Below are 20646 nucleotides of genomic sequence, written 5' to 3' on the forward strand. Positions count from 1 at the left end.
AAAGTTCAAAACAATGAAATCCTAAAAAAACTAAATTACAGTTATGATGAAGTGGTAAATGTAGGAAACATGTATATATGATGTACCTTGTTATAGGTCAAAGTAACTCAGGTTGCATAGGGAATCTTGAGTTACAGCCTGAATTTCATTTAACATAAGGTGAATACATAAGAATTGATATCTTAAATGCAATCACCAGCAAAGCCATACTAGAACACCCTGCTGAGAACTCAAACCCTTTTTTTCTGTGCATTAGTAGGCTAGACTGATACTTTTACTTGAAATATCTTTGTGCTGATTGCTACCTGTGTAGGTAACTTCATGATCTCCTCAGAAGTTAGTCTTTGAGCCTGGTGCCATTCTAACTACAAGTTACTCATTTCCTCTTTACATTTTTTTGACTTTATCTTTGGACCTTGTTCTGAGCTGGGGTGAAAGTTTCATTTGTGGCAGGCAGAATTAGATCAGCTTGGACTGTTGGGGAATTCTAAATGTAAAACTGCAGAAAACAACTTAGAAATAATAAAGTTTCCAAAGTTTGATGGCAACAAATGCTTTAGCATGCTCTTCACATGCAAACAGTAAGTCTAGATAGTTTAGAAAAATCTACAATAAAATATTTCTGTAATAAAATTGAACCAGTTCTGATACAAGATGTAAGCTTCTCCAAAACATTGCACTTTGAGGCCTTTTTTTGAATATATATTAAACTACATATGAATGTTATATATTCATTTTATATTAAACCTTTAGTACAGTATTTCTAAATCTTGTGCTGATATTTTTTTCAAGTGAAGATAAATTTTTCTCTGTATAAACGCTGTGATTTGCCTTCAATAGCCCTCCAGGGTAAAGGGGGACATCGGGCACTACACTGACAGAGACTGTGCTCCTTTGGTGCACTGCGTCAGGCTGCTGTCGGCCTCCTTCCTGCTCACTGGGGACAAAGGAGGTATGCTTGTCTTTGAGCTCCATTGCTTCTCTGCACAGAGTTGGAAATGTGATCACTTTGCTCTGTCTTGGTTTTGATGTCGCTTTATTAGAAATATTGGATGTTTTTCTGTGGCGGTCCCTAAGCACCGCATTTCCGTTTTTTGAAAATACATCCAATACATACATTCCTGTCGTGGTATATGACTGATTTAAGGTGTTTGTTCATTTTTCCCTTTTGTAAACTCTTACTTGCCCACATGCCCATGTAATGTATTGTTTTTTGAAGGAGGTGAGCTGGAAGTATGTTATGGCTGGCTGTATTTGAGTATTTCAAGTATATTTCAAACACAGCTCATTTGAGAAAAGCAAACAGCTCATATATCACTGCTGCCGCTGACAAACTGCAACTGCTTGCTCTGCCTTCATATTTTTGTACAAGCTAAGCTATTTTATTTTATATAATGTTACTAATTAAATTTAAAATTAAATTCAGCAACCTTTAAATACCTTCCTTTTAATAATTTTTGTTTCTTCCCTGCAGCTTTAGTTCCTGATAGAGATGTGAGAGTCAGTGTCAAAGCCTTGGCAGTAAGTTGTGTTGGAGCAGCTGTTGCACTTCACCCTGAGTCTTTCTTTAGCAAACTGTATAAAACACCTCTGGAGGCAATGGGAGAAGAGTATGGTATGTTGCAGTTCACATATCCCATTTTAATAGTGTTGTTTGGGTTTTCAAATAAGTGAGGCAGCATCTACCCTGAAAACTCCAAACCCAACTTGGTATTTGTGGACAAATATTGCACAAATTGGATTGAATGTGCTGTGCATGTGATGAGGTGTATTTTTTGTAGCAAGATTTAAGTTTCAGTGGATGACCTTGTAGAGCTTCTGACAAGTTGAAGCTGTTTTGAAACAATGAGTATGTGGAAGGGGTTGTTTATTTTACAGATGTTTTCTTCTGATTTAATTTAGTCCATCTTACAGATTGTTTCTAAGTCATTAGGTTCACTTTTACAAATGAATCACAGGGACCTGGAGTGTGCTGCTGGTTTGATACATTGACCAAAATGCTTCTTCTTTTTCCCTGGAGCATTTTGTGTACAGTTGAAATAAATCACTAGTGTTTTTATATAGGTGATGATTGGTCTGAATGGTGTGATTGATCTGTAGATTGCATGCACAGAAAGGGATCTCAAGAGGGGAGAGCTATGGTGGGCATGTTTTGGATGTGCTGATGTTGATTGTCTAATAGTTGAGACCTCCACTGTAACATTTGTATGAATCAGTAAAGTCTAATACTAGTGTTTTTAAAATAAAGTAGTTGTAACTTATTTTCTTAGAGGAGCAATATGTGTCGGACGTTCTGAACTATATTGACCATGGGGATCCCCAGATCAGAGGAGCTACTGCCATTCTCTGTGGAACAATTGTCAACTCCATTCTAATTAAATCCCGCTTTGATGTGGAAAAATGGCTAATAAATGTCAGAAGCTCAACAGGTAACAATTTATTTTATGGGTATCTTTTTGTCTTTTAATCTAAGATTGCAATGTTTCATTGCTCAAAATTGGTTTTTTTCTTTTTTTTTAGGAAATCTCTTTTCCTTAATAGATTGCATACCTCTGTTACAGAAAACATTGAAAGATGAGTCCTCTGTTACATGCAAACTGGCTTGTACAGCTGTGAGGGTAAGCAGTAGGAATTTATTTGCACCACACAGATCACAAGGTTGTGACTCATTTCTGGGATGCTGCTATGTGCAGATGTCTAAACATCCAGCATAAACTGATTTCTTCCTGAAGAACTTTATTGGCACTGAAAATAATTATGTGGTTAGATCTTTGTAATCTAATAATTTTGTTTCTCATGAGAAATGTACTGATATGAGCTTTAATGTTGCATTAACCAAGAGTAGGATGAGTGCATTAAATAGAAAGGCTATCTAGGCTAAACAGGGGAGTGTGAACATATAACACCTGGCTGTAGCCTGTGTTTGGAGGATAAAAATTAAATGTGAGAAATGACAACTAAAATAGTGATTACTTTCTGAAACAGTAATTTTTAAAAGTGGAAAAGTGTCACGAAACAAGCAGTTAAAATTGGGTGAAAGATCCCTCAGGCAATTGTTAAAACAGAGATGACAGCTGAATTGGCGAGTGGAATTTAGAGGATATGAATTTTATTTCTTGAATAAAATCTGTGGAAAGTGTTTGATGAAAAAGCAGAGGGGTGAAGGAGTGAGCTTTCTTTGAGAGTTTTTCCAATAAAGTAGAACGCAGACAAGTCAGAGACTTAAGAACCTGTGAGGCAAAGCATAAATTTGAGTAAAACATGCATAGTTTGTGTATGGGAATTATGGTTTTATATGCAAAGAGGAGGGGCTTGTGATACAGCTGGGGGAAGGAAATCCAGGTAAATGCTGGCTTTTTTTTTTACCTTCTGTTCAGCAATCTTCATGTTTGTGTGTAGTGGTTTAATGTGTGACTACACTTGTCATAATGGCTTTTCAAAAGACCACTGGAATTGTTCAGTTCAGGCAACTTAGTACTACTTGTCAACTTTGTCTCTTGCTTTTTCTCAGTATACAGTATGGTCTGACATTTTGGCAGAAATGTTCTAAGCCTGTTTAGTTGTTAATCCTCAAACAAGAAGGTACATTTTGTGTAGTTAAATAAGACATGGAAATGTGGAGTTCTATAACTTTTTCTAAAGGTCACACATTATGCCTATAATTGAACATCCAGATATGGAGATATGACTTTATCCAAGACTTTGGAAACCAGAACCAGGTGTCTAAAAGTACCCTGTGGAAATTGGGAGACTGTTTTTGAACAGATGACAATATAGTGTTTGTGGTGTTTAAGCCTTGTGAGTCCTCCTTTAGAGGATTGCCCTCTGATCTGTGTGGCCTGGACTCCTCTCCAGAGGTTCATTTCATCAGCAGGTTTTAGCAGTTCACATGGAGATGGTTTTCTGGCCTTGTAGGGTACCTAGCTCTGGTGCTTGTCCTAGCTCTTATGAAATAATTTTTTCAAGTATTCTAAAGAAAACAGGGTTTTTTTTGATGACTTTCATTCTGCTTTTCAGAGAACCTCTTCTGTAATATAACTGAAAGTTGTTTTTTCTTCTCAGCATTGCATCATGAGCTTATGCAGTAGCAGTTACAGTGAGCTAGGTTTGCAATTGATTGTTGACCTCCTTGCTCTGAAGAACAGCTCATATTGGCTTGTAAGGACAGAACTTCTGGAAACACTTGCAGAGGTAGATTTTCGGTGAGTGTTCCTATTTTTCCTTGGGTGTGGTAGCTGAAGTGCAGGGAAGTACAGGAAACTGAAACTGTAATGGCACAATTTCTTCTGAAGCATTAATGAGTTTCATAAAACTAATTCAGGTCAGTCAATCCTGTATGAATTCCTTTGTAAAGTTACCACTGACTGCACAACCAAGCCCAATCCAAGTAACACTGTATTGGAGTTTATTGTTCATTAGTCTGTTGTATCAAGTCTTCTCTAAATGTGTGATCAGAGAGGGACCACATCATTTGGAATCCAACTTTAGTTTTTCTATCCAGTTTTGTGTGTTTTTTAAAGAGAAAATCCTGACATGTACTCTGTTATCAGCTCTCTGTAGTCACTCAGTTTCTTTTAATACTGAAATAAATGTGACTTGTTCTTTTTCTTGCATTCTCTCATCCTGTATTGATTCTTCCAAGCTGAAAGAAGATGTTTATATGAAAATTCTTAGTCGTACAAAAGTGGACTCCTTGCGAATAGTGATGTTTGGAATGTGTTACTGTCTGTTCAAACTAGTCTGATGATTCTGTGCATGGGAAAAAATACAATTAAAATAATGGTCTTTAAATAATGGGGTTTTTTAAATGGAAGGACTATTTTTCTTCAGTTACACTAGCCAGATAGTAGGCTAGCAAATAACTTACCTTTTCTAAAGCTTGCAAAAAGTGTTTACTATTTACATTTTCCCTATAGTGATTTAAAAAAAAAAAAAAAGAACCCTCAGAGCAGTGAAGGGAGGAATAACACACAATGTTCACTAATGTACTATAAATTCTATTTTGTCATAGGCTAGTCAACTTCTTGGAAGGAAAAACTGAGAGCTTGCACAGAGGTATTCATCATTATACTGGTGTAAGTAAATTATTTAATCAGTATATTGTGTTTCTGGATTAAGGTACCAGTGCAATGTCATCACTTTGTTTTTAAATTCTGTCAACACTGATGGCTGCTGTGTTTTTTGTGTAAATAATTCACATTCTAAAACTTAGCACAATTGGGAATACATTTACTATGGTGATTCAGATATCTTTGTTTTCTCTGCTATGTTTGTGTGCTTTGTAGCTTGTTCTCTTTTAACTTAAAAAAAATTGACATTTGTGTAGTCAGAGAATGTGGTTGACAATGTTAAGGTGAAGATGGTCTTGCAGGCTTGTATGACAGATGAAATCTCACTTGTGAACTCTCCTTTCACAATATGGTCAAATGATGAAAATGGTCAGTGAACTTTATTTACTGTGCTCATTTATTTTCTAGCTATTAAAGCTTCAGGAGAGAGTACTTGAAAATGTTGTAATAAGTCTGCTTGGAGATGAAGATCCAAGAGTGAGACATGTGGCTGCAGCTTCATTAACGAGGTACATGTAACATTTTCATTTATAGGAAAAGAAAAAGTAGTTTAGGAAGATACTTGCATGTTGATGTGTACCTATAACTAAAATAATCACTTGGGTATTTTTAAAATGCATGTATATATATCTATATGCATGTATATATATTTGTTCAAAAGAGAGATGGGAAACAAATGCATCTTTGTGGTACCTGGGACATGCATCATTCTGACTGATCAGGTATTGTACTTTGCTTTCTATTAGCAATCCATTTACATTAAATTACATTCTGAAGGTATTACATTGTATTGCATTCTGAGGGTCACTTTCAGTTTCAACTTCTTCAGAATATTTTTTTTTTCATGCTGAAGTGGTTTGTTCAGTATCCTGGCAGTGGCTGACTGACTTAAAGTGTTACAGTTCTACAGATTTGTCCCAGCTCCCAAGCACTGTAGTTTTCACATGGTCATACACAGTGTATCTTAAAACTTTTGTGCTCACTGATCACAGTGCAGCAGCTAATTTTGTTTGCAAAGCAGATGTTTGCTGTAACCTACTACAGTTATAGTTGCTGTACAGATAAATGCACCAAAGGGTAAGGAATAGTTGGTAGTTTATTTGCTGGAATTCTAAGACCTAAATTTTATATTTAAAGAAGTTGATAGCATGTAATACTGAATTCCTGGTATATTTTATTATCAGAGGAGTTTTCTTTCCTATTTTTTCATAGTGTTAATTGCCATCCATTCCTAATAACAAATAAAGGACAACTAAACTTTTAAAGTTCTGACATTTAAAAGTGTTTATATTGCCAAAGCAGCTCAGCAGAGGAGTCATGAACTGTTGCATCATAGAACTTATGGCTTTTATTAAGGGACTTGATTCTGAAATTGAGTTATTTTATTAACTGGGTGGTAACAAGTTGAAGTTTTTTCTGTCTTCATGCTGACATAGTGACAGGAGGTGTGTTAAGATTGGAAAAGACTTGACCTGCCCAAGAAAGCTACTACAGGCTGGTAGAAACCCCTTGAAACATCCAGGAAGGACATTCATTGGGAGTACCCTCACTGAGATTACAAAACATGTGTAAAATAGCTTTTCATTTTACATAGTTGAAAATATTGTTGTTCAAGAAGACTGGATTTGATTTTATATTTTGGTTTTGCTGCACAGAAATCAGATGGAAATTTTAATTTTTTTTTCAGTAAAAATGAGTTTTCAGTTGATACAGATGCTCATGGGGAAAATATCTGGGGAGATCAGGAAACGGCAAGAGAGAAGTAATCTTTGTGTTTGTTGTGGTATATATGGGGAGGTATCTCCAGAAAAGACTTTTTTTTTAAAATGACTGTATGTCTGGAGCAGTTGCTTTGTCCTGACTTGAGCTCCTTGATTGTAATGAAGAGAGTTTTTTTAATATAAAAATAAATTCAGCTTAATGAATTTAGGTAATAGCTGTTTACAATTTGATATGTGTAATTAACATATATAGCTTGCTGAACTGTATATTAAATGTATTTAAACTGGGTGTTAAATAATATCTGAATAATAACTTTTCTTTTTGACACTTTATTTTCTTTCAGGCTTGTTCCAAAGCTGTTTTATAACTGTGATCAAGGACAGGCTGACCCAGTGGTGGCAGTGGCACGAGACCAAAGCAGTGTCTACCTGAAACTCCTCATGCACGAAACACAGCCCCCATCTCACTTTGCAGTGAGCACTATCACCAGGTGTGTTTCCTGCCTGGCCTTGCTTCCAAAGGAATGGAGACCCAAATTTCACTTGGCAAGGTCTAGGACTGTAGTTAAATCCAAAGGAATGGAGACCCAAATTTCACTTGGCAAGGTCTAGGACTGTAGTTAAATCCAAAGGAATGGAGACCCAAATTTCACTTTGCAAGGTCTAGGACTGTAGTTAAATCCAAAGGAATGGAGACCCAAATTTCACTTTGCAAGGTCTAGGACTGTAGTTAAATCCAAAGGAATGGAGACCCAAATTTCACTTTGCAAGGTCTAGGACTGTAGTTAAATCCAAAGGAATGGAGACCCAAATTTCACTTTGCAAGGTCTAGGACTGTAGTTAAATCCTGCAAATCCATGTGCTTATGAATTCCTTGTCTAGTCTGTAGGAGCACCTGTAGTAGGTTTAAGCTCTACAGGAACTGACTCATGTTCAAAGAATATGTTGTGAGTGCTCACACACTGAGAGTCCTTGTTTTGAGGTAGTTTCTTCCCTCCATCCTGAAGTCACCCTACTTGCCCATTAAATTATAAAACCAGATCCAGCTTTTCAAGCTAATTGTATGTATGTTACTGTTCTTCGGGTGTGTTCATCCAGGTTTATAACTCTCCACATTCTGTTTAATGATTGTAGTTGCAGAAGGCTGTACTCCCTTTATAACTGAAAAATAAATTCTAGTTTTGATAGTGTGATGTTGTTGTATTTTTGCTGCCAGTTGTACTTTTTCAGTCTTAAGACAGTATGAGTTGTATATATTTGTAGGGGTTGTTGGATTCTATCAGTTTGTCATAAAAGTTTTTAATTATATATCTTTGGTATATGGTCTTGATCCTCTCACTTAAGATATATGCTATAGTATGGAAGCAATAGTACTTTGTGGATCTAGTGTTATTCTGCATAGAAAATGGAGTTTCTACAGCAATAATCCAAATTTTGTGAACGTGCAAAAATGTTGAATCCATTTGAGCTACAGCAAAGACCACAGCAAAGTTAATTGGGTGGTCATTTCTCAAGTATCTAGTTAGAAACTGACAGTTGATCTACTACTTCTGTTCGCTAACAAAGAGGATTTATTTATAAACCAAATAGCATTTAATACAACCCCAAAAATACAACAATATAAGGTGGTATTTAGACTGTTCTCTGATTTTGTGTGTTACAAGCAGTCTGTGAAATACATGCTAGTAATTTAAGCTAAAATATTAAGTTATAAAATTAATAATTTTTGATTGGGATGGGTTTTTTTAAGGACGTGTTTTAGTGGGTATAAATGTTTTTGTTTCAGAGCATACAGAGGTTACAATATGCTGCAAAGTCCAACAGATGTCACTATGGAAAACAACCTGTCAAGGGTTATTGCAGCAATTTCCCATGCACTGACAATATCCACTACAAGAGCACTTACAGTGAGTTTTTGTACATATGAGTTTCTTTGAGTTTTCTTGCTATGGTGGCTGACTTTTTCCTATTTCACATGCTTGTTTTTCTTTTGTGATCTCCTGACTGTATTTGTATTTGAGGCTTTTGTACTGTGACAATGGCAGTAGTGATAGATTTAATTCTCACTCTTAAGATACTGTGTTGCTAACTCTTCCTGTGGTGAAACCAATTTGATTCTTGGTGTCTGCTTTTCAGTTTGGCTGCTGTGAAGCTTTGTGTCTTCTCTCCACAACATTTCCAGTGTGCACTTGGAGTGTGGGATGGCACTGTGGGTATGTTCCCTCTTTTGTTAATCAAACTTCTGGAAGTCACATTTATGAAACAGAAGTGGACTTGCTTAGGTGTTGAAGTCCTGATTTATCTTAGCAGTTCTTTAAGAACTTTGTACAGAATACAGAAGATGGTAACTTCATGTTGTCAGGGTATTAAGTGCCAGCATTTGTCACCTCTGGAGCCAGGGATTCACAGGGATTAGCTGTAGCTGCTCTTACAGAAAGATAGATATGGTCAGCATCTATGAAATATTCCGTGCTTAAGAACTTTTGAAAGGATGTTTATCTTTGAGTTATTATATTTCGTAGTATCTCTCTAAAATTTGAACATTGAAATTTTCATCTTGATGTCATGTCTGTGTTGAAAAATGGTGGGTCAAGGAAGTTGGTTTATCTTAGCTGCTATAAAAGTGTCAGATGCATTTAAATTGTTCTGATTTGGCACACTGAGTGGGAACAGCAAATTTGGTATCTATAATACATCATTGTTAATATAGGTAATACATGACAGGCCCAAATTACTTACATTCTGAAGAGTTTCTTCAGATGAAAATGTACAGCTGGTGGCCTAAAAGTTCTGATTTTGCCTCTGATTATTAGTGCTGTGCCATGTGAGCAGCAAAAGTAGCTACTGGAGATATGCACCTGGAGACCTGTTGGGTTTTTAAATAGATTTAATATAATTTGTGTTGATTTTCTTTGTTGCTGACATTGTGTCTCTTACTCTGTTCAGTTGGAAAATTTTGTCTTATTTTAAAACCAAATCCCAAACACAAAAAATGAGCATCCCTCAGATGCTTTTTTTGTCAGCAGGCCCTTGCTTCCCTTGCTGGCCCTAACTGTGGTGTGCTCTGTATATGTAGAATAAAAAATGTGGTCCAGAGGTAACAAATGAAGTAATTTAGGATGTGAGCAGTACTTAGCTGAAAAATAAAATCAATATATCTTCTCTTCTACCTAGCTTAAAAGTGTTGTTTTAAAGATGCGTGTAATATTTATAAATGATCCAATGGCATAGACTTTGCCCTTTCCTCTCATTCCTTCTGCACAAATTTTTGGCCAGTGTTTATATGAATTTAGACTGTAATTTTATTTTTGTGGAATGATATGGACATTTCTTGTTCTGGATAATAAGAATATAATATCATGGATAGTAACATGAGAATTTTGCCAAAAATTCTTTCCTGTCTTAAGTGTTGTTGTTCTTATGATTAACAAGTTACTGGAACTGGTGCATTCCAACTCTGTACAGCTCAACATGGATTAAGTATTGGACTTCTGACTGGATGTGAAATAAATAACAGTTGCCTGTGAAAATACTTTACAGAAACCAAAGAAAGGCACTGTAATTACCTCTGAAGCTTTATCAAAATTATAGCTATACTTAGTGTCAGGTTAATTTTCTGAAATTCCTGTTGTGTGAGACTAGAGTAGCTGTATTAGAAGATTTGAATTATTTCAAATTTAAAAATATTTTGAACGATTTCCAGATTCCCTTTATTTGGAGATTATGTAAGATCTTCTCCTGAAAGAATCTGAAGTATTTAGGCCTTACAGCTTTGAAGTGATGTGTGTAATTCACAGAGTATCATCAAACATCTTACTGTGATCTCTGCCTGCCCTTTCTTAAACTTGACTTCCATGGGAAAATCTGATTTTATAATTATTGTCAAGGAAAATACAGAATGCAGCAGAAAACTACCATCTTGGATTGTGTTCACTCAAAAAATATAGAAGATTTGATGGAATGTAATTGTTTAATTAATTTCTTGTCACTTTAAAGCACTGTCTTGTTACATTAAAATACTACAGCTAATGTCTCCTGTCCTTACCTTGCATATGCACAAGACTTAACTGAAGATAGTTCAGGACTGTAGTGGGTAGCAAATAAATACAGAATTCTTCAGTTTATCAGTAGATGTCACTATAGCCTTGATATTTGCTACTAAAAGGAAGTTAATGGCTCTTCAAGAAACCAGAGTATTGTCAGGTCTCTGCTGCAAATTGCTTTTTCAAGTTGTATTTGAGTGTTAAATGTGTATTTCTGTAGCACAGATTTAATTTCATTAGATTAGCCATCTGCTTGACTTGGTTTTCTCAAGACTTCTAATTTGCCAAAAGGGAGATAAAAAGTCATGACATTCCAAAATTAAACTTGCAGTGTTTCCCAGCCAAGTTCTTCAGACGAAGCTCAGAAGGGCTGCACCATTGGTATGGCTGGCTTGGTCCTGTCTCTGCTTTCATCAGCTTGGTTCCCACTGGACCTCTCAGCACATCAGGATGCTTTGATTTTGACTGGAAACTTGCTTGCAGGTAAGGCAGGATAAGAAAAAGTAGGATTGTCCTAATATTTTTACCATTAGCATTAGAAGGTCCATATCTCACTCCATTCTGATTGTATGCCATGAAAAACTTCCAAGATTAAGCAGAAGAAATAAAGAAGGAACTTGCACCCAGGAGATTTGACAAGAAACTGCCTCTTTGTAGCTAAGTTGCAAATTTCCTCCAGTTGCCAAAGGGCATGCTTAGTACAAGCTGGGTACAAAGAGCTCAGATTTTGTTGGTTTTGTTTTAAACTGTGCAGCTACTCCTAGCTTTGAAATTCTGATTGAACTTCTGTTCATACAGAGATGATAACCATATCTGCCTTCAAAATTTTCTGGTGCTTAATTCCAACTTTTGTCTTTTCTTTCCTGAAATTGCAGCAAGTGCTCCCAAGTGCTTAAAGAATCCCTGGAGTGCTGAAGAAGATGCAAACCAAGGTGCTGCAAAGCAGGAGGAGCCCTGGCCAGCTCTGTCAGATCGAGCTCTGGTCACTTTAGTAGAACAGCTCTTTTCTCATCTGCTCAAGGTCATCAATATTTGTGCCCATGTGATGGATGATGTTGCTCCTGGCCCAGCAGTAAAGGTATATATTAAAAATAAAAAATAAAACGATGTGACTTAAATACTGTTGTGCTATAGACCTCTTCACATTTTAGACCTGATATAGGTAAGTATCTAATTCCTTGATGACTCCACTCTGTATAGTAAAACAAGTACCATGAAAAAAATGCATTTTTTTCTTCACATAAGAGGTTTTTCTTTAGTTCTGCAGTGTTTAAAATATTACCCTAAATTCTGAGTCTTTCATTCCTGCTGACTTCACTTTAAACATTAATTCACTGAGGAGTGTATAGAGTACATGATGTATTGGATGGCATACTCTGGGAAGTGTGTTGACTTTTGGGTTGGTTGGCTGGTTGTAATGCACTCAGCTCCTTTTGGGGCCAAAAATAACTTTTATCTTCTGAATATCCTGTACAATATTTTGACTTTTAAAGAGCTTATATCAGATACTTCCAGGCTCGGGGATTTTTGAGATTTTTTTGAGGCATATGCATTTAGAGACTGATTTAGAAACTGTAAGACAGTATTGTTAAGATCAGTAATTTCTTCATATTTTAAAAATGTTTGAATATAATTTTGACATTCCTTTATTTGGAATCAAAAGGAAGTGTAGTCATTGAGCTCTAATTTCATCTCATTGGCTTATGCTGAAGCTGAAAATTTAATCTCATTGGCCTATGCTGAAGTTGAAAATAAAGTGGAGAATATATTAAACTATTTCCTTTTCACACAGGAAATTCATGTCCTGAACCTGAAACATTTCAATTTAACTGACAGTCAAATGAAGGGGAGTTTAAACAAAAGAGGAAAATGCTTGCATTTTTATAGAAGAAAAAAAACTACTTGCTTACAAAACTAATCAAGGTTCTTTTAATTCTAGGCAGCATTACCGTCTCTCACAAACCCACCTTCTCTTAGTCCGATTCGGAGAAAGGGGAAGGAGAGGGAGTCTGTGGAGCAGGCATCTGTGCCCATGAGCCCTAAGAAGAGTGGTGAAGCAAGTCCAGGTAGGCACATCACTTCTGTTAACCCTTCCATCTGCCTGCCCCACACAATGTGGTTATGTGCGCGGGGGCAACCACGGCCCTGGAATCCGGCTATCTGGTGAGGGGCGAAGGCCAGGGCCCCTGCACATCCAAAGCCAGCCCCCCTCGGCGTCTTGGCCTTGGGCTGAGCTGGGGGATAGCTCGGAGCAGCGCGGTGAGAGACGAATTAGGAGGCGACCACTTGCTGGGGGTAAAACTGTCGGTTTATTACAGAAGGACCAACAAGGAGGGGAAACACCCAGCAAATGGCCCCGAACAGGGGGCAGGAGAGGGTTTTAAGGGAAAAGGGGGGAAGAAGGCAGGGAAACCCGGCTATCCAATAGAAATACATATTTGGAGGTACGAAACATAACTGATATACCAAAGTAACCAACTGTTATAAATCATAGGAGGGGCTCCGGGGCTACAGCCAACCATAACTCCCAGAGAAAAGAAAATTCTCGAAACCTGGGAGGAGAAAAGGGGTGATTGACTGACCCCAAGGAGGAAACAACTTTCACTTTATAAGAGAAACCAGGAGGAGCAGTTTCATTTCTATAGCAACCTGACTGACAGGGTCCTGGGAAAGGAAGAAACCATTTAATACAGAAAATGGGGGGAGCAAACTAACGAACTTAAGAACACACCACAGCAGTTATGGCAGAGAGAGAAGAGAGAAAACTGAGTAACTTTTCTGGAGTTTCAGTTCAAGAGGCTGGCAGGGTACTGCATTGATGGGAAGGCAGCTGTGGGTGGGGGCTTCTTTACTGTTTTGGTTTTTATTGACTGTAAGCTGAAAATTAATTGTACTTTTCAGAACCAAAGCAATGCTGAATGCTTTTTCTCACTTTTTATGAATCTCCTCAGCTATTGACTAAAATAATTTTTGCACATATGTGACTTAAAAGAAATTTGAAAGTTGCTTTCCAGCTTTTGGCAGGAGTGACTTATATTGCTTTTGGAAATGAGATTCTGAATCTTGAAACCTTTTCTTTCATTAGTAATGAATGAAGGAAACACATGTTAATTCTGTTTTGTTAATTGTACATGCACTTCAGTATTAAGCCCTCTGGGTTAATTTCTCTCTCCACAGCAGGCTGGATGGTTGGAGTGCTCATTTTCCAGTTGTGCACAGTTTGTGTCTGCAGTTTGGAATATACATATGGATTGAAAAACGCATGCTCTTTAATGATGCAGATGTAGGAAATTATATTGTGTACTTGTCATGAGCAGCCTAGAAAAGGCATATTGTGCTAATCTATGATATTCTTTTAAGCTTCTAGGCAAACTGATGCTACAGGACCTGTTCCAATAAGTAAATCATCTTCAGTAGGAAGCTTTTATCATCTTCCATCATACCTGAAGTTGTATGATGTCTTGAAAGCAACCCATGCTAATTATAAGGTACTGCATGATATTGTTTTATTGGACTGCAGTGGGGTTGGATAATCACTTTATTTCTTTCAAACAGGCTCTGTCTCTGTCAGCTCACTGGTTTACCTGTATAAACAGTTGGTATATACACACACACAAAAAAGTTATAGATCACAACTACCTCCAATAAAAACAAAGTGGCCAAATAACAACCCATGATAGGCACTGTCACCCTGTTGTTTCTCTGCTGTCATTATTGCTGGTACCAAATTATTCTTTGCTGGTTTGGCAGTCCCAAATAAATCCCCATGTCTGTTCTCTCTGCATTTTATTCCAAGATGGGGAAGCTTTTTTCTCATTAGTTCAGGTGACAGAAGATGCATTCCCTAGAGAGTTGGTCATCTGATATGTACACTTCAAGGACTGTGTTCTTATTACACCTGCTGTGTTTATCAGAAATGCATCATCCAGCTCCATGGCTTGTCAATGCCCTAGGCCATCCTCAAGCAAGAAGATCCCTTTTTTTTCCCTTAGTCAAAATGGAATCCTGCCTTTCCAGCAATGCATCAGCAAGTCTAAACTGTCAGTGAAATTTTATACAAAAGATCATTTTGTGTCAATACCCACTTCTTCCAGTAATTTGTCGCTTTCTCAAGTAATGTGGTTTTATTTTCTGGGAACAGGTTACTTTGGATCTCCAGAACACAAATGAGAAGTTTGGATGTTTCTTGCGGTCTGCCTTAGATGTTCTCTCTCAAATCTTGGAACTTGCTACTCTTCAGGACATTGGAAAGGTATAAGATTGGTTTGTTTTGTATTTTATAGTTAACTTGTCCAGTATCTATGGTCCTTACTGGGAGAAAACACGTATCACTGATTTCAAATTGCTGCTCTTCCAAGGGGCAGTAGTTTTGCAAATGTTGTGCTTCCACAAAGTTGAATAAAGGGCTGAAGCAGATTCTCCAGGTTAAATTGCTGCTGTTGAAAACTGGAATAATTTTTTGCTTTTTAAATTTTGCTTGGGGATTTTTCTTTCCAACCAAATCATTTGCCTTCAGTCATTCCCTGTATTCATATGTCTAAATATACAAAATGTCAGAAGACCTATTGCCCTCCTTCCTCTCCTGTGTTTTGCTATTTTTTTCTCCTTAACTGTGGTGTTAGACATTGTAGTATTTTAAGATTAGGAGGAAAATGTTGAATTCTTATTTCTTTCTGTAATTCCTTGATTTCCTTTAAATTAATGTAGTTTTACTTAGTACAAAAACCTATGCTACTGACAGTTTTTCACTGTAATGTTTTGTATAATGAAAAGAACATCAATTTAATGCACTTGTTTTTCTGATATTCTAGTGTGTAGAAGAAATTTTGGGATATCTAAAATCATGTTTCAACAGAGAGCCAACAATGGCAACAGTGTGTGTACAGCAGGTAAGGAGTTTTTTTATGTGTTGTGTGTGTTAATCATGATGTCCTTTTGTCAATTGGATGCTAAGGATGGCCGTGCTTGTAAGGGAAGTGGTATATAGAAACATTTGCCCAGGTGGAGCAAAGAGAGCATATTTTATTTCATTTTCACTGTTTGTTTGGTGACTTGATATTAGTTCCCTCTTGAACTGCTTCCAGTTCACAGAACTATTTTAGCTGATGTTCAGAAAACAAGCTTGTTTCCTACCTTACCAAAAGTGTTCTTCAGCCAGTTAACTGTATCAAAAAACCCTAGAAAGCAAAGCACTGACTGCCTTAGTGGTGGATTTTTTGCAGGCTTCCAATTAAATATTTAGGTTTAAGTCCTCCAAGGTTAATTACAGTGAGAGACAAGTCAAGGTTTTTTGTTCCTGGAATGTTACCTGTCGGAATTCAGGACATCCCTCTGGCTGTCCTGGATTGCAAGGACCCCTGCCAGCGGGCTCTGAGACCCTGGCACAGAGCCCAAGATGCCTGTGGTCTCGATTATGACCCATGGAGCAAGTTACCAACCTTATATGAAGATGTGCAAGCCACAAAAGTATAAGTAGAATAATAATCAGTTTGTCACGGGGTGAAAAATAGATATTTTTGGGGTTTTTAGAGTGGGGGTTCAGGGGGGCGAGATGGAGGGATCTGGGCGTGTCCAGCCTTTCTCCTTCTTCTTGGCCTCCATCTTCTGCTGTGATGGTGGCACTTTTAGATTGGTTTAGAGTAGAAGCTCACTGTCTAACATAGGTGATAGGTATTGAAATGTAATTGTAAATATTGTACATGTGGTTTTTAGTTTAAAAAGATAACACTGCCCCAGGGGCAGGCAGAGTGCCTGGAACTGTCCTGCTGAGCAGACCTCAGCTGGACAGGAGAAAGAATTTTATAGATAAGAAACAATAAACAACCTTGAGATTGAGAACTGAAGAGTTCTGACTCCTTCTTTGATTGTTGGGCTGGGAAAAGAGACTTTGTAATGCATCTCAGGGTCACTCTGAGCAGCTAAAGCCCCGAGAGTTAACCTTTCTTCTTTTCCTTCCAATTTTCTTCTCTAGTTATTGAAAACATTGTTTGGGACAAATCTGGCTTCTCAGTATGATGGCTCATCTTCAAACCCCAGCAAAGCTCAAGGCAAAGCTCAGCGCTTGGGTTCCTCCAACCTCAGGCCTGGCCTCTACCACTATTGCTTCATGGCACCCTACACACACTTCACACAGGCCCTTGCTGATGCCAGTCTGAGGAACATGGTGCAGGCTGAGCAGGAGCACGATGCTTCAGGGTAATTCCTTCCCTTACATCATAATGTTCACTTGAACTAGAGTCTGTTCTTAGTGCTTTTCATAAATGTATCATTGGGGTGCTGTGTAACTTGAAAATACAGAGTTAAGCAGAGGAATTTGTCTTGGTGAGCACATCCTGGATGCAGTTATCACTAAAGTGTTTTCCAAAGCAAAATTAAGTCATTAAAATGAATATCATTGAAGTTTTTAAAAGCATAATAATTTTAAATGCTTGTATTCAAAAGTATATTATTAATTTATAAACACAGCAAATAGTCAATGTGTTAAAGGAAAGGCAGAAGGATAACTAAGCAAAGACTAGAAAAATCTTTCTCTGATCAAAGTGTATTGTAGGTTGTCTCTGCCCTTTGTTTTTACTAAAATTCTTGAAGCAGTCAAGTAGATTAAGGGAAGTTGGCATTGGCGCAGTAAAATGCATCTAAGGACTGTGTATTTGTTGTATTTTTTTTAATGTGTGTGGGGTTTTTGTATTTTTTTTGTAACAGATGGTTTGATGTGCTGCAGAAAGTTTCTACACAGCTGAAAACTAGCATTTCCAGTGCAGCAAAACATCGTGCTGATAAGGTACTTGTATCTGTGTTCTCCTGAAAGAGCTGTACCTTAGATTTAAAACATTTTTCCTCCTTTCAAAACTAATTTGGCTTTGAATCAGAGACGTGTTCAGATGTTAGATTACTTTAAAATCTCTCTATTACAGAATGCTATTCACAATCACATTCGTTTATTTGAACCCCTTGTCATAAAAGCATTGAAACAATACACAACAACAACGTCGGTACAGCTGCAGAGACAAGTTCTAGACTTGCTTGCTCAACTGGTTCAGCTGCGAGTTAACTACTGTCTTCTGGATTCAGATCAGGTTGGTACCTCACCACGTTGGCAAATTGTCATACTCATCTCACCAGCAGGCTCAATTAACATCTGCAGCAAAAATATTTCCAGTGGTCCATTCATTGTACTAAAAGTGAAGACTTGCAGGAGGGTGAGACTCAATTTCCCAGCCCTCAGCCACAAATAGCTTCAGACCTCTGGGGTTTTTTTGCATGTAAATGACTTTTTGAGTTCTGCAACAACTGTTTAAGAACTGCTTGTGAGATGGACTTCAGGAATAAAATGATGTGGACAATACAGTCACTTTTATTAAATAAAACTTCATTTACAAATGGAAATACCTTCTTCCATACTAAGAGTATGGACTTCCTTATCACTGTAATGAGCATCGTGGCTGACAACTGTTGTTTGATGTTAATGGCAGTGAGGGGAGCTAGTGGCAAATACAGTAGTCTGTGTAGTTGTCCATAGAAGCAGGGAATTTCTAATATAAAATTTAAATGGTTTACTTAGAAGTGTTTTATTTAGTACAGTTGTTCATTTATAAACCTGAAAATGTGACTTGCAATACTTAAGTTTTCTGTAAATTCATGAAGAGATAATTCTTGTAAATGCATAAGTGGATTTTGGATTTTATCTCAGTTTAGATTTTTGGCTGATTCTTAATTTCTTGACTGTAATACCTCAAATATTGTATTTCATGAGTGAAAGATGAAGTTATACTTAAAAATATACAGACTACAGGTTAAATGTGGCTTAAGTTCGTGCAAGCTGTAATTAAGCTTCAACAGGTTTCTCCATCTTCTGTAACTGCAGAGGGAACATTTCATAACGTGGTGCAAATGATTTTCAGTGCCTGTCTATAACTGTCAAAATGGTTTCAAATGAAAATTAATGTCTCTGTTCTGATGCACACTTTTTTCTCTCTTTAGGTGTTTATTGGATTTGTGCTAAAGCAGTTTGAATACATTGAAGTAGGACAGTTCAGGTATGGAATTGGCAAAGAGTCTGTGAACAATGAGGGTTTGCAACTGTCTTGTTCTGAAAGACAGATCAGTGATGTGTTGCAAGTAGGGATTAGATCTGCTGGTTATTTCTGCCTTATGAGAAATGGGGGTTTTCTTCTGGGCGATGTGCTGGTTTATTCTCTGGCTCTAATGGTAACTCTTCCAGATATTTTAGGTTCCACGTGACTGAACAAGTCAGGAAGCAAAATGGAAAATAATAATAATAATAATAATAGTAGTAATAATCTACAACTGTGTTGTTTTGTTTCTCTGTTTTGGTATTGTAAACCCGTTCCTTTGGGCCCCCTTGCCAAAGCTATGCTTCCGAAATCAGCATTTCATTGCTAGCTGCAATTGCTTAAGGGAGAGCTGCTTTTTCCTATTGAGGATTCAGAGTGAATCCCTATGTTCTCTGGTCACCTGATACACATTGTATAGGATCTAATAGATCATAAAGAAATCAGTGAAATTTTTACGGTCAGTTATTTCTGTTTTTTCTCACACTTGAGTTTTAATGAAGAGAGAAGTTGTTCTTTTGCTCTGTGGATCTTCTACAGAAATAATCTAATGTGCATTAGACAGTATGTTATAATATTAGTAACTGTAATGGTCAAAGATTGAAAGAAATCCCTGGGGAAAAATCCTATTGTACAGAACAGGGCACAAAAATTACAGAAGTACTGTATGAAACCAGAGCAACATATTCTGCAAAGAAACCTGGACTGTAAAAAGATAGGTTTTCTTGAACAAAGCTGTGCAATTCAAACTTGACACTTGAATTTTTTGTTTTGTTTTGTTTTCAGGGAGTCTGAAGCAATTATTCCTAATATCTTCTTTTTCCTGGTGTTGCTGTCTTATGAGCGATATCATTCCAAACAAATAATTGGAATTCCCAAGATCATTCAGCTGTGTGATGGTATCATGGCCAGTGGGAGGAAAGCTGTTACACATGGTAATTCAAAAACAGAACAACAACAAAAAAAAGCTATCAGAAAAAAGGCATCAACACTTATTAGTTATAGTTCAGCAATAAATCCAATGCTGACTACTAGCTATAGAAAACTGTTATCATACTCAGTGTTCCAGAAGACACTAACTTTTAAGACATGCAATACTTTTCATTTAATTCCTTCAGGAAATTTATTATATCACATTAACACTGCTGCTGTATATTCTGCATTGTTCAAAATTGCAACAAAGCTTTTATTTGAAACTTTATTCAGTAATAAGTTCACAACTTAGCAGTATGTGCAAAGCTTTGATTTTAATTTTTTGTCCACTTCCCTTTCCTTCTACTTTCAGCCTTTAAGAAGAAGCCTCTCTCTCATACTTTCCAGTGATTCTGTAGAGGAATACTTTATAAAAATAACTTTTTTTTAGTTCTGTGAGAATGGACAAATGTGTCCATAATTTTTTAACAACAAGTAAAAAAACATCCATCATTATGCATGATAATTATAGGGTTTGTGGAGTTTTAGGTATGGGTAAAACCTTTAATGAACTAGAACCCAGCTTACTATTAGTAACTGACCTGTTAGTTCAAGAAATCACTGTTCAGGAGTGATTTGTCTCATACTAAACCAAATCCATCTCATTTCAGCAATACCAGCTCTGCAACCCATTGTTCATGATCTCTTTGTGTTAAGAGGAACAAATAAAGCTGATGCTGGAAAAGAGCTGGAAACTCAGAAGGAGGTTGTAGTGTCAATGCTGCTGAGACTTATCCAGTACCACCAGGTAGGGGAGGAGGATGAAGGG

The 20646-nt window shown here is 37.0% G+C and overlaps 1 protein-coding gene across 4 annotated transcripts in view; it reads left to right on the forward strand.

Moving 5' to 3' along the window:
- Window positions 1–20646, forward strand: part of HTT (huntingtin) — an 82052-nt gene that overhangs the window by 22517 nt on the left and 38889 nt on the right. For all 4 annotated transcript variants that reach the window (XM_064710237.1, XM_064710240.1, XM_064710238.1 and 1 more), the window contains 22 exons: window positions 841–952; window positions 1475–1615; window positions 2271–2429; window positions 2521–2618; window positions 4063–4202; window positions 5012–5075; window positions 5478–5578; window positions 7135–7281; window positions 8577–8697; window positions 8927–9003; window positions 11165–11316; window positions 11709–11911; window positions 12773–12899; window positions 14194–14321; window positions 14975–15085; window positions 15645–15722; window positions 16805–17028; window positions 17536–17614; window positions 17748–17909; window positions 18814–18869; window positions 19692–19840; window positions 20489–20625. In XM_064710237.1, coding sequence (XP_064566307.1) covers window positions 841–952; window positions 1475–1615; window positions 2271–2429; window positions 2521–2618; window positions 4063–4202; window positions 5012–5075; window positions 5478–5578; window positions 7135–7281; window positions 8577–8697; window positions 8927–9003; window positions 11165–11316; window positions 11709–11911; window positions 12773–12899; window positions 14194–14321; window positions 14975–15085; window positions 15645–15722; window positions 16805–17028; window positions 17536–17614; window positions 17748–17909; window positions 18814–18869; window positions 19692–19840; window positions 20489–20625 — 2766 coding nt within the window. The remainder of the gene's footprint in view (window positions 1–840; window positions 953–1474; window positions 1616–2270; window positions 2430–2520; window positions 2619–4062; window positions 4203–5011; window positions 5076–5477; window positions 5579–7134; window positions 7282–8576; window positions 8698–8926; window positions 9004–11164; window positions 11317–11708; window positions 11912–12772; window positions 12900–14193; window positions 14322–14974; window positions 15086–15644; window positions 15723–16804; window positions 17029–17535; window positions 17615–17747; window positions 17910–18813; window positions 18870–19691; window positions 19841–20488; window positions 20626–20646) is intronic.

This window comes from Zonotrichia leucophrys, chromosome 4 (genome assembly GCF_028769735.1).
Source record: "Zonotrichia leucophrys gambelii isolate GWCS_2022_RI chromosome 4, RI_Zleu_2.0, whole genome shotgun sequence".
Lineage (NCBI taxonomy): Eukaryota > Metazoa > Chordata > Aves > Passeriformes > Passerellidae > Zonotrichia > Zonotrichia leucophrys.